At 41.7% G+C, this 13,138-nt stretch overlaps 1 protein-coding gene across 2 annotated transcripts in view; it reads right to left on the bottom strand.

Annotated features, from left to right (window-relative positions):
• SLC22A15 (solute carrier family 22 member 15) overlaps positions 1-9,526 on the bottom strand; it is a 45,403-nt gene extending 35,877 nt beyond the window's left edge. The window contains exons 1-2 of one of the 2 annotated variants that reach the window (XM_056501526.1): positions 2,536-2,606; positions 642-729 (exon numbers count right to left, since the gene is read on the bottom strand). In XM_056501526.1, the coding sequence (XP_056357501.1) occupies positions 642-704 (63 nt within the window). In that variant the 5' untranslated portion in view covers positions 705-729; positions 2,536-2,606. Of the gene's footprint in view, positions 1-641; positions 730-2,535; positions 2,607-9,259 lie in introns of those variants that run through there. The other variant, XM_056501451.1, reaches the window with a different exon arrangement.
• Between the last annotated feature and the right edge of the window lie 3,612 nt (positions 9,527-13,138).

Raw genomic sequence — 13,138 nt, 5'->3', positions numbered from 1 at the left:
CAAGAATTACCACCTGCAGAAGAACATGAGATCTCAGTTACTTACCAAGCTCAGACCCACCCAGACAGGAAATACTTCCCATGCAGAATGTAACCATTGTTGGTTATTGCCTGTTACTTACCAACTACGGAGCAGACACACATTTTGAAAGAACTTAAGGTTTCTGCAGAGAAACAGAGAAAACCTACACAGCTTAAGAGTTTTTAAGCCTGAAACTGCTGGCCTCCAGAACCCAGAAAAATGTCCAAAGTGTGTCCAAAACCTTACATAACTTCGTTCTAGAAAATCTTTAAGATCTACATAGGTTTGAAGACAAACACTGCACAGCAGTCCACAACTCTTAGAGCCTCGCCACCTACAGGTTTGTGGAAGACACCCCTCTAGCTTCCCCCTCCTGTTCCAAATATCCAAACACACACCTCTCACCTCTGTTTCATGCTCAGTGTTATTTTGTAGGCAGTGGCAGCAGCAGGGCTTTGTTGCTCCTGCTCAGCCTGGGCACCCATGGGCCAGGTGACTGCTGCCATTCATAGACAAGGGCTGCCTTACTTTCCACGGGTAAACACTGGCATCTGAAAAGCAAATACCTTCACTGTACAAGCCTTCTGCAACATCTGTCCAAGAGACTCCTGTGTACACACCTTTGTCTGACACAGCCATGAGAACACAGTACCGTCACTCACAGCACACAGGTCACTGAACATGAAGTTGGAAGTGTTCTTTTTCTGCCTTTAAAAACACAAGGCAAAAAGAAAGCTCACAGACTGATAAGTTAAAGACCAAGGGAATATACATGAACTAAAATTACAAAAAGCACTATTTATACTACCTCTCCTTCAACAGCAATATTCAAGGAAGTCAAACTACATTAATGTGCAATCAAGTGCCACAACTCCTCAGTCAAATACCAGCTACATAGTTTCGCCCATATCACATTCAAAGTGCCACTCCACTCTTCTTCTGAGGAAAAGGACTTAGAAAAGAAAAAAGCAAATAAGTGCTGTAAGTTCCTATTCCAGTTCATGAATATAAAGCAAAGCAGCCCAGGAGTGGACCATCCCAACGGTATTATACAGTAACATGAAAAAAGTCAGCAACTGCTGGCAAAAAAAAGCAGAACTGTGGGCTGACAAGTATGAGGCAGTCTCCTCCTTCCACAAGCATGATTATTCTTTTGTCTACATTTCATGTTTGCCTCTCTTTCTCTCCATACTTTCCAGCCTGTGTTGGCTATAAACTTAACTGAGTCACAGGCAGTTTTCTAAGAGATCAAAGTCCTCATCTTTGCATGACATTTTGAGACACTGCCAAGTGTCCTGGTCTCAGAGAGGCAGTTCTGCTAAGACTATAAGAAAAGCATATTCTTGGCTAAAGCATTCAACCTGATAATTTTAATGATTGCTTAAAAAGTTTTTGTTTAAGCATCCAGACTAAAAGACAATGCTGACATTTGTATAAGCTACTTTCATTTATTTATTAATTTTAAGGACTTGTCTGAGGGTAAGCAATTAGATCCACTTGTGTTTTGTTTATGGGGTTTTTTTAACTGAAAAATGTCTTCTGTCTACTAATACTTCAGAGTAACATGATGCTACAGAACTGAAAAAATATTTCCAGTTTCATCCTGGAACTTGCTAAACCACTGATTTTCAACTTACAGCCTACACGCCTCAGAATTCCCTGAATTATTTCTTAAAAGTACACAAAAAATAATTAAGAATTACAAAACTGTTTCAGCACTCTTAAATTTACTGTAAAAGAGCATAACCTCTTCAGGAGGAAGTCTGTCAGGGGCCTAAGAATTGAAAGATACTAAAGAACTCTGGTATTTATATGTTTTTAGGACATCAGTAACTAAACATCATACTGCAAAGTTTTATAAGCTACACACACAAGTCTCTCCATCTTTCCTTATACTAGGATCTCAAAATTTCATCGAGCCGTCCAAGGCAAATTCTTAACACCCTTACACCTTGAGCCCACCATGACTAGGAAAATGATCAGGTGAACACAATGTTTAACTAGGGTAAACTGAAAACTTAGTCAGAGATAGTACTGTAAGCAGACAAGACCTAGAAAACAAATGTTACTGCTCCAGAGGGACTCCAGTCCCATTTGGCTTACACTTGGAAAAAGCAAACAGGTTTTGCTTAATGCAAACAATATGTAAGAATCACTGTCTTAAAGAAGCACTTATATTAACTACTCCAGTTAAAATAACAAAGACATTTGAGAACACAAAACTTTATCTATGTCAGAAACAAAGAGCAACTATCTCATGCAAGTGGGAAACAACTATTCTGAGTTCAATTACCTACCTACTAATTCTCTCACCCAAGAGAAAAGGAATTTAGAGTCTCTAAAATGGAGAAATGTCAGTGAGGAGTGCCTTGACATTGCTAGTGGAAAAACACAGGTAATTTACTGCCTATAAAACATGGTAAGTTAGAGACTGTGTGTACACAGGGGCAGGAAAGAAGGAAGGGGAGATAATGTGTCATAATACAAATATTTTTAACCCATAGTGTTTGCTACCTGGTAGAATTATGCCTGTTAACTCCCAGGCTGCTCTTGCAAGGATGCTCAGAGGACAGACTGGCTAGATGGACTGCAGTTTACCAAGCTGAAAAGCAAATAGCAGAAGATGGGATTGCTTCAGCTCCCATTGAGTCCAAATACCACCCCACTGCACCAAATATTCTATGTAATAACTACTTTATTATTAATAATCTGAAAATATCTCCCCATATGTTTTACCCACAGACCATACAAAGATGACAATTAATCACCATTGACAGTGCCTGCAAGCACCTTCCATTCCTTCTTGTTAAAAAGACTTTGCAAAAATCAAGGTATTCAGTCACAGCTCCAGTAAAGAGCCCCAGAGCAAGCTCCTTCTGACAACTTCACTCTACACACCATGTAGCTACCTCTCTGTTCTTTTTTTAAAAAGTTTGGGTTCAGTTTGCTTTTGGTGTTGCCTACTTTTTTTTTTTTTTTAACAGGCAGAATACTCTGCTACCTTCCCTCTATTGGTAAGCCTTCAGAATGTCTGCTCTGTGCCTCTCCCAAACTCCTGCTTCTTGCTATCAGCAGTAGTTCTGTTAAGGTCTTTACAATAGCACATTGAACAGGCACCTTCTTGGACTGAAGTGCACAGAAGCTGACGGCAGCATTGAAAGTTAAATTGCAGAAGCTGAGTAGAGGTGTTTATACAGACAGACATGCACATAATGTGTGGTTTAGAGTGAATGTTGTGATCATTAGAAGAGCAAGAAAGTCCAGCAACTGTAAATGGCACTTAAAAACACTGAAATATGACTTCAGTTGCATGTGGTTTGCAGTTCAGATACAGGTAAAGAAGGGAAGGTCTTGAAATTAAAGCTCCCATTTCTTCTCTACCTCAAGCTTGCTCTGACCATACTCTTGCAGATAAATGTAAAGCAGAAAAATGTATGTGAATGATGCACTGTCTTGATTAAGACACAACGTAACTTTAAGGGAAGATGAAGATGAAGACAGCTGATTACCTATTCCTAACTTCCCTCCACTAGGGATTCTTTTTGAAAAAACAAACAGAAGCATGTTATTTTAATCAGTAAGGAAGCAATTGTTAGCATCCAGACTTCTGCACTATATCTGAGAGTTAAAGACCCCACTGCTAATAAGGCATGTCACAGCCCAGCACTGTTATTTCAGGTTTTCTGCAGAAAATACCACAATGTCTGCATCAGCTGCATTCATGTTTTTAAGGTTATAAATGTAATATCATTAAAGGCAGGTGATTATCTCTCTTAAGGAAGTTAGTTATGGATCTAAAAGAAGGATGGAGAGACCAAGGATTGTTGGTTAGCACCACTGAAATCAAATGTTACATGTGAATAAAGAACCATCTTTTTTTCTTGAAAGATTTCCCCCACCCAATCGAAGTACATGGTAGGATTTGTCTTCACTTAGAAGTTCCATCAACTTTCAGATGGAATTATTCTTAGCTAAATGAGCAGCAGCATATTTTTATGCATCAATAGTTTACATACCCACCTCATTTATTTGTCCTCCCAAACAGGAGTATGCTATGTCAGAACAAGGATTTATGTTCAGTGATGCAAGTACTCTAAAAGCCTTCATCATATTTACACGGAAAGCAACACCATCCATCAGCATAAGCATGTTCTGAGTAAGATACAATGCACAAAAAGATGTGTGAATAGAAAGCTTTCCTCAAGAAAAACATTTGGGTCCTCACTTTTTATGTTTGTATTCACGCCACATTTGAAAACTCTCCTCCATGGAAGTGGCTGCATATGTCTGACACCCATTATGCCACTGCTTTATTGAGAATCAGAGAGACTTAAAGCTCAAATTTCTCTCACATACAGGAAAAAAACCCCAAACATTGAGGTAATCAAACTCCAAAAAGATTACACAGCAATTCTGAAAATCCTTTTTATATCTGCCACCTTGCTCATTTACCTTACAGACACTTGTACTTGAACTGTGTCTAAGTTACAGTGCAAGTAACTTTGGGTAAACTTCACACCTGTCATCATGCCCCTGGAAAAACTGCAGCACACTACACCAGAGCTGTAATGCAATTTGTGAAATATCCGTCTCCTTTCTTAATTTTAAATTGTTCATTACATTTCAAGTTTGTGTTGCCCTTCCTATTCACGTAAAGTCCCAATAGTACACATCATAAAAGACTGGGAATAAGTTGTTCACTGTACGATCAATTCCGGCTGGTTCAAAGAAAAGTTTAAAAGATTCAAGCAAATGTAAGTATTAAAAGAAAATTCACTGACAAAGTATTTCATTACTGTCATTGCAACTACAGAGTGATGTCTCATGCCATTAAAAGAGGTAGAGTATATGCAGGGCATCGATAAGAAATGTCAAGAAAACAGTTAAGCAAGGCTACATAGGGAATCACACCCGCATCCTGACTGAACATAGACACTATTTCTTCTGAATTATTTCTAGAGATTTGGAATGAGCCTGTGTTACTTAAGTCACATGTCCCAGAATATGCTTTCCCTCAAAACACTTGTGCAGATGGGATGATTAAAGACCATCTTTTTGCACTGGGATATTGTAATGACAGAAGTCATACATGATATTGTTGTCCACAGTAAAGCGATGTTTGCAACACCACTCATTACAACTGCACTGCATCACAAATGGTTTAAGGCAAAGGTATAACTCAAGCAACTTGATGTAACTACCTTAACTATTTTTACATCCTCCTCTCAGTTAGTACAGAGCTCCTAAAATGGATGGGAACAACCACCCTTAGTAGTTATCCACATTACCATGCAATTCACATTACTCAACCTAAGGCAAAGCCCTTTTCATTTGTGCAAAGAACTCCTTTTTAAATTTTAATGTGTCCTTTAAAGCCTTTCAGTAGAGATACAGTAAGAGCACATTTTCATTCCCAGTTTGGGTAATCCTGTAGCTCCGAGTCACTGGCACAGGTCAGATTCATTCAATCTCTCTAATTGATTCTAAACTGATCTAATTGATCTCTAAAAATAAAATAATAAAAAAATAAAAATTCACTCTCTAACAGAGGTGAAGTGTCGTCTCCTGCTCACACAGAACACTCTGCTGGTAGGTTTTGCTACTGACAAAACACGCCTGGCGTGTGCACTTTTCTGTCAAAGTCTCTGTACCATACGAGAATGCCCTGCTCCTTGTAAGCGTACAATGCACTCTTTCAACTCTGCATAGGGACGAGCACTGCAGTGTACATAACGCTAAGGAGAAAGCATGCACAGCACACAGTAGTTCTCACTTTGCACTACACTTAGAAATGAGCTCTCTGCATCACGGATATGTACTATATGTTGAACTATAAAAGAAAAAGAAACTTTTCTTTCTTAAGTATGTTTGTATGCTCTCAAGCATCTGATAAAGGTGTGGGATTTTGTCTCATGTTGCTACACACACTAAACAAACATCAGAAGACTATTCTTTAATAATACTTCTGTATAATTTCTTCAAAAGGTTGCAACAACCTTTCCAGTAATCAACAGGTATCAAGTACTTACTTTTAGCTCAAAATAAAGTCCTACGTATTTTAAGTGTTATCAGCTCCCTTTGTTTCTTCTTCACTTTCTTAAAGAAAGAAATGCAAAACTAATCCAGTCTTAATTTCACATCATTAGTCAATCTTCACATTCTTCAGGTAAGTCTGGTCTTTCTGTAATTCCATGTCATTTGGAAAAAACATTTCTCTACATTAGCTGTTGTTATTCCATTATGAAGTTAGTAACCATTGCTACAGAATAGGTCTAAAAATCTCCCAAATTCCTATTAAGTTGGCAGTGAATAAGCCAGGCATGCCTTGATACAGTAACAGCTCAGCAGGTTAATGAATAACAGCAGCAGGCAGCAGAGGAATAACAGAAATCAGACAAGGTGAAAGGAGCCCACAAGACTTACACTTAATCTGGTTTTACACTGATAACATAGAAAAACATTTTTCTAATTACAAGCAACCTGGAGGTTTTTGCCAGGATGTCCGTAAGCTAATTCTACATATCAAGTATCAGGTCACTCAAGCCCAACTGAAAACTGACTCATGTGGAAAGTCTCACCCCTACAGACAGAAGTGTTTGGTACAGCTTGACTAAAAGAAGTTCTGTGAGCTAAACTGTATCTGTAATTAGAATTCAGAGACCAGATACACAGGTGCATCATTAAGGCCGCATGGTGGAAGTAGCTTACTGTAGAAATTTATGCTTTAAAAAAAACATTAAAATGAAGGAAAGTACTTATAAAGTAAGAAACTCAAAGAGATTAGTAACATGCAGAGATATAAAAGCCTACAAGGAAAGCAAGTGCACCTCCTAGGAATCATATTAGGAAGGGAAAGCACAGAGTCTAAGCTCTAGATATTGGCAACAAAGCTGAAGGGACTTGACACAGAAGAAATATGTTTTTCACACATTGGGTATTCCCTTTAAGAATGTATAAATATTTTTTTATACCAACAGGCCAACATAAAAATATAGGCCAAGTGAGGGAGCACATGGAAAGGGACAAGGAAACTAGCAATAAAATGAAATAATCATGGCACAGCCAGTGATACAGATTACCAGGAGCTCTCATTCTGCTGCCATATGATCCATCTAATCCACTACAGAAGCCCATGATTACCTAGATCTACATCACACACACAAGATACATTACTTACCTTTGGGTCCATCCTCCAAAGGTTGATGATAAACCAGACAAAAGACTAAACACCAGTCGTGGAACCTGCCTTCAGTCTCTCACACATCCCAGTGACACATTATGGTAGCTTGGCACCAATAAAGGCACACAAAAAGCAATCAGCCACCCAATTAGGAACCAGTTAGATAAGTCCACATCTACTCATAAACTGAAAGACAAAAAGGTTCACATCTAAACTCCTTACAGACTCCTGTGCCTACATGATCTGAAGTAAAGAAAACGTACCAGTCAGAGGATGATACTCATTGGTAAAGTTCAAGAATTAAAGATAACACAAGAAGAAAAAAAGTAGACCTGCAAACCAGCTGTCGTTTCTTCTTTAGTTATTCTGAATTAGTTCCAGGATTTGTAAAGATCCCTCTGTTTACTTCTCTCATGAGAAATGCAAGTCAATCCATTAAAAATAAAACAAATGAATACAAATGTTACAGAACAGATGACTCATACAAAAAACTCTGGAAACATAGAGCACTTGTCATAGTTTGCAGTTCATTCCAGAACATGACCAGCACTAGAAGGAGAACTAACTATTGCTTTCTTAATTCTTAATCTTCCGTGAACATATACATTTTTTAGCCAGCTGACCAGCAGAACAACCAATGTCTAATTTTAAGGAATTAAACAGCTACATCAGTATTAAAAAAAAAAAAAAAAAAAAAAAAAAAAAGAGAAAAAAAAAAGTACAAGGAAATAGAAACCTACAAGGCTTTTGTTATTTATCATTATAACTTTGCAACCAAGTGTAGAGCTCCCATCCAATGGGACTGGGCATCTGAATTTTCTTTGGTCATCTCATAAAGTTTCTTAATATTTCATCTGGTCTAGAGGAAGCAGGGGTTGCCAGGAGAAGACATCTTCAGTCTTGCAGCTCATTACTGGAAGTTTTTTAGTACAAAATATGGATCAGCAGAGGAGGGAGTCTCTTCCTGCAATTATCAAATTTCCACAGTGGAAGTAATCCAGCACTTGCCAACCTAGCTGAATTCATGACAAAGAAGTTTTTGATCCTAACATGGGGTAACCAGACTTCTGTCACATTCAAACCATACTTCAGTCCTACGCTTGACTGTGACAATACACGTATTATTCTTGTCTTCCTTCCCTGTCTTCACAGGAATATGCACAAAGATGAAGCAACATTGAAAGGCGAAAAACATGGTTGCAGAGCACATCACTTGCTCATGCAGTCTCTGAAACTCTCCAGAGTCTGTCTCTTCCAGAGCACTAGAAGGGTGTTCTCTTCTCGCACCCTACTGTTATTTTTGACTTCAGTTCTATCACAAAATTTAAGAGAGTTTCAGCTTTGTATCTCACAAACCTGACAACCCAAATGACAACCAAAATGCAGGGCCTCATCCAAATACCTAATGGAGAGACACTGCCCCGTATTTTAAGAGTTAAGTCAGGGGAAATCAAAGCACCATAAGCAATCATCGCCATTCAGCTGGTTACATGAGAGCTGCTGCACGCTGAGGTATCAGTGGCCACTTGTCGCTTTATAAGTGACAATCAAGTCACATGCAATCTAGATATTCCCAGCCTAACTCATGAACTCTAGGTTGTGCAGGATTTCCAGCACAGCCTCTTACAGAAGTCCGCATCTTCCAGCCCAGGCCATAGAAACCTCAGTTTAACCTCAGCCAGCCCTTCACCTGACCAGCTTCTAATGTGTTCCACCAGTGACACAAGGTGTAACTGCTCAGGCAATAGGGCACAGAGAGCATCAGCTGCTTGTCCCATATTCACTCTGCAGAACTGAGCGCTGCCTTTGGGCAGAGGTCACCTGTGCCCCAGGACAGCAACACATGACTACAGGAAACACCCAGAGGGGAAGACTTGTTAGTGCCACCAGCAGCCCCCAGCAGAAGCCCTCCCACACCAGCCTTCGCACCGGGCAGCACTCACCGAAGGGACATGCACCCAACACTTCGGGAACAGCTGTCCACCGCACCCAGAGCACTCCCCTCCCGGCACTGCTTCCCTCTCGGGACAATAGCGGGCGGGAAGGGCGGCCTCTCACCTGGAGGAGCACAGCCAGCAGGATGCACAGGTACACCTGGTAAGGGCCCATCTGCCCCACCAGCGGGAACGCCTCCTCCACCTCCATCCCGCTCCCCGCCCGCCGTGCAGCTCCGACGAGCGGCCGCCGAGCAGCGCATCCCCGGGGGGCGGAGCAGCGGCCGGGCCCCCGCGAAGCTGAAGGAGAAGGGCGGGAAGCGCGATGTGGCGCAGACTCCGGGGAGAGAAGCCGGGATGCTGCCACCGCCCTCCTTCCCGGGGGAAGCGGAAACGCGCGCGGCCTCAGCGCAGGCGCACGGCCGGGATTCCGTGGATTGGGATGGGCGCGGTGCGGGCTGAGGGGCTGTGTGGGTGCACTGTCAGGGAGGCAGTGCCGAGGTGCCTCGGGCTGCAGGGGCGATGTGCCTCCTGAGGTCACACCTGAGGACAGCTCTCGGGAAAGGGAAAGGGCACAGAGGTGTTGCCTCTGGACCCTCCGTTAGAGCAGGGCAGTACGCTGGGCCTACGGGCTGGGCGAGAAGGCTGCACTGGGTCCATTCTGGCGAAGTCTTCCGGGCTTTATGGCACTGTCCGCGCATCAGCTGGCTCCCGTCGCCCAGTTTCATCCAGCAAAGCACACTGTGTTATGCGCTCAGCGGGTTTGCACCCTACAGAATAGGGCTAGCTCTATGCCTGGGAAGCTGTACCCACACGCTGCTTAAGTTCTGTCAGCTCACAGCGGTCCCCAAAATGCTAACGCACCTCAAGTGTGGAATATTCTGTAATAATACTTTATAGCCTACCTGCCGACAGTAGGAAAAAAAAAAAAAAAAAACCAAACCGAATCTGACATAAGGCTTTTACATAGGTGCCACTAGAGGTCAGTTCTGGACCCACACATATCTTGCTGTTCTTGATTTAATGCCTGGTGAGGACATGCCTCTCTCCATTACACCAGTCTCCACAAAACTGTAGTTGTATTTTATGAAAAGAATTTTGAGAGCCTTCATTGTTAATATGGGGTAGAAGTTCTCACTTAGAAGTGATGGGACTGGTTTGGGAAGGAGCATGAACTCTACTGCATAGAGAAGGGAAGGGAGATAAATACAGGTAAAATAGTCATCCTGCAAAATGGCAATGAGCTTTTCATGGTACATTTTCATGACACCTTTACAATAAAGCTCCAGGAACATGAAACAGCTTAAATTGTTGAGACTCCTTTTATCTAGTGGTACCCACAAGCAGCAGGAACATATTTACGCTTTTAGCTTTTATTATATGAACAATAAAAAGGAAGAGAGTTGTTGTGAGCTCTGACCTTTAGGACCATGCCAGGAGCTTGGGAAATAATACCATTTCTGAACGGAAAAAATCTTGGCATATCGACAATCATCAAAGCAATTTACTCTTAAATGAAATTCACCTTTGCCCTAAGCATTTCTTTTCATATTTGAGGCTCAGTACAGATTGATTGACGGGAAAACAGCAAAGGATATCTGAAATGTCAGGACCTTTCTGCTGTTCACCCAACTGCACTTGTCTCATTTTATTGCTCGGCTAAGTTGTGGAGGACATGTCCTTGTGTTTGGGAGCTCTGCACTCATCTCCCCTGCATCCCTTTCACTTGTGCCAGTTCAGCCACACCCTGTGACAACCACAGCTTTATTCCAACTTGTCCAACAACAGGGAGCTTTACCATCAATACCCAGCTACTCCTTGACTCTTAAGCAAAGGTGAACAGACCCTAGGGAAGGAGGTGGTACATGGCTCCCTGTCAGGATTGTACTGCCTCCTGAATTGCTGTGTGCACCCTGCATTCCCCAGGCACTTCTCATCTCTGTCTCACTTGGGACCTCCAGCACTCTTGCCGGAGGGTTTTCCTCCCTATGTTCCCTGCTTGCTTATTCCAGGCTCTGCCTGCTATATGGGCAGCAATGAAGAACTGTCAGCTTTCTGTACTCACCTCCATGGAGTGCTGCCTTCCAAATGATACTTCTGCCCTGCTCCTACCATGCCTCTGCTGGGATAACACCTCTGACTCCCGCAACTTCCAGTCCCAACCATAGTGAAGTTACAGCATTGGCATTACACGTATCAACACAGTGCAACAACGCCCTTTGCCTGGGAAAAACAGCTGTCAGGGAGCTGTCCCCTCTTATGCTGCTGCTTCCCAAACTGAGTCCAGCAGAGAACCATGAAGGTGATTAAGGGACTGGAGCATCTGTCCTGAGAGGAAGGGCTAAGAGCTGGAACTGTCTAGCCTAAAGCTAAGCAGACTCAGGGAAGAACTTCACAATGTGTGGAAATAACCTGATGGAAAGGAATGAAGAGGAGGAGCCCAGGCTCTTCTCAGTGCTGCCTTCCAACAGGACAAGAGGCAATTGGAATAAGGTAAAAAAACTCACTGGCAATAAAAGGCCACTGTCCCCTGAGGCCAGTGGTTTTGGAGAGAATTGGATGCAATGTTTAGAGGTTTCAGTCAACAACAGCACTACACTCCACTTAGCCAATGATCTGTCCTTGCTGGAGCCCTCAGATCTTCCCAGAGAATTATTGTCTGTGAAGTTCATTAATGTACAATCTTCTCCGTCCTCCTCCTCATTAATAACCATGTCAAATAAGAATACTCTTAATAATCATATCTGTGGGGAATTTTTCTTTTAATGAGAGCAAATCAGGCTTCTTACTCAGCCTTTCTGAAATAATAGTTCCAGATACATTCTGCCCTTTCTGTCTGTATGTAATGATGACCTAGAGCATTCAAAGTGCTACATATATGTAAATGCAAAAGGATAACCCTAAGCTATGTTAAAAAAAAAAAAAAAGAAATAAAGAAATTTGATCTCTTAGACCTTTAGAGCTAAAAACTCGTCCAACTCATTCTGCTTCACTGATGTTGTGTTTTGAGATTTGCTATATTCATTTCTAGTAGATTCTGATAATAGCTGGTAATTTTTCCTTGGAAACACAAGCAATAGTAGTTTTAAAAAAGACCTTAAAAGAACTTTTGATGTTCCCACATTCTGGCTGGGGATTTCTTACCCATTCAAAGGTATTCACACAAATTGTTGATTCAGCAGTTGGTGCAGATGAGATCTAAAGAAGTTCTGTTCCTAATGGAGGAAGTTTCAGGTCATCCATGAGTGGCTATTGTGAGTTAGATATGAAACTCTGTAGCCAAGCTGCTGTAGATGACAGAAGATAAGTGGGTTCAAGTGAAGAATCAACAAATGCTAACAAGTACAAAATTCCTCTGACGTTTATCTAAAATAGGAAACACTTCTGACTCGGAAAAGTCCCCCGGAGACAAATTGTTCAAAGCTGATATCTGAAGGAAATATTTACCCTCTCTTGTGATATTCCTGTGTAGGCCTTAGCTTTTGGCCACAGCAAGAGATGGCATTTGGGCCAGAAAGGACATTTGCAATCCTGTTGCCACTTTTGTGATCTTGCACTTTATTAAGGTTCCCATTCCCTCGTAGCCTCCATTCCCTTACCTCACAGGAGATTTCCACCTCATCAGCTGAACTGAGTGCTGAATACTGAATGGCAAAAGACTGAGGTCCGACTGTGGCAATGAGAATGGCAGCTGTGGGAAGAGTGGTGGAAATGTCTTCCACAAAAATACAAAAGGTTTGTGGTTCCTAAAACCTGTTACTATTAAACAAGCCCAGAGATAAGAAGGGGTCCCTCCTTTAGGATGAAAATAAAGCAAAGTTCTCTTTATCTCTTAGCTTTATCTGGTACACAATATGATGACAGGAGCAGTCAGAGGGTTGACAGGATCTGCCAGAATTCTTGCCTTTGCTGGCCCCTGTTATAGAAAATGAAGATTTTTTCCAGTCAGACTAATCAGCTGCTCATTGCAGCTGTCTTACCTCATAATACTATGCAAAACTAG

Source organism: Oenanthe melanoleuca, chromosome 1 (assembly GCF_029582105.1).
Source record: "Oenanthe melanoleuca isolate GR-GAL-2019-014 chromosome 1, OMel1.0, whole genome shotgun sequence".
Lineage (NCBI taxonomy): Eukaryota > Metazoa > Chordata > Aves > Passeriformes > Muscicapidae > Oenanthe > Oenanthe melanoleuca.
The sequence above is the reverse complement of the archived record's forward strand: the minus strand, read 5'-3'. Positions and strand labels throughout refer to the sequence as shown.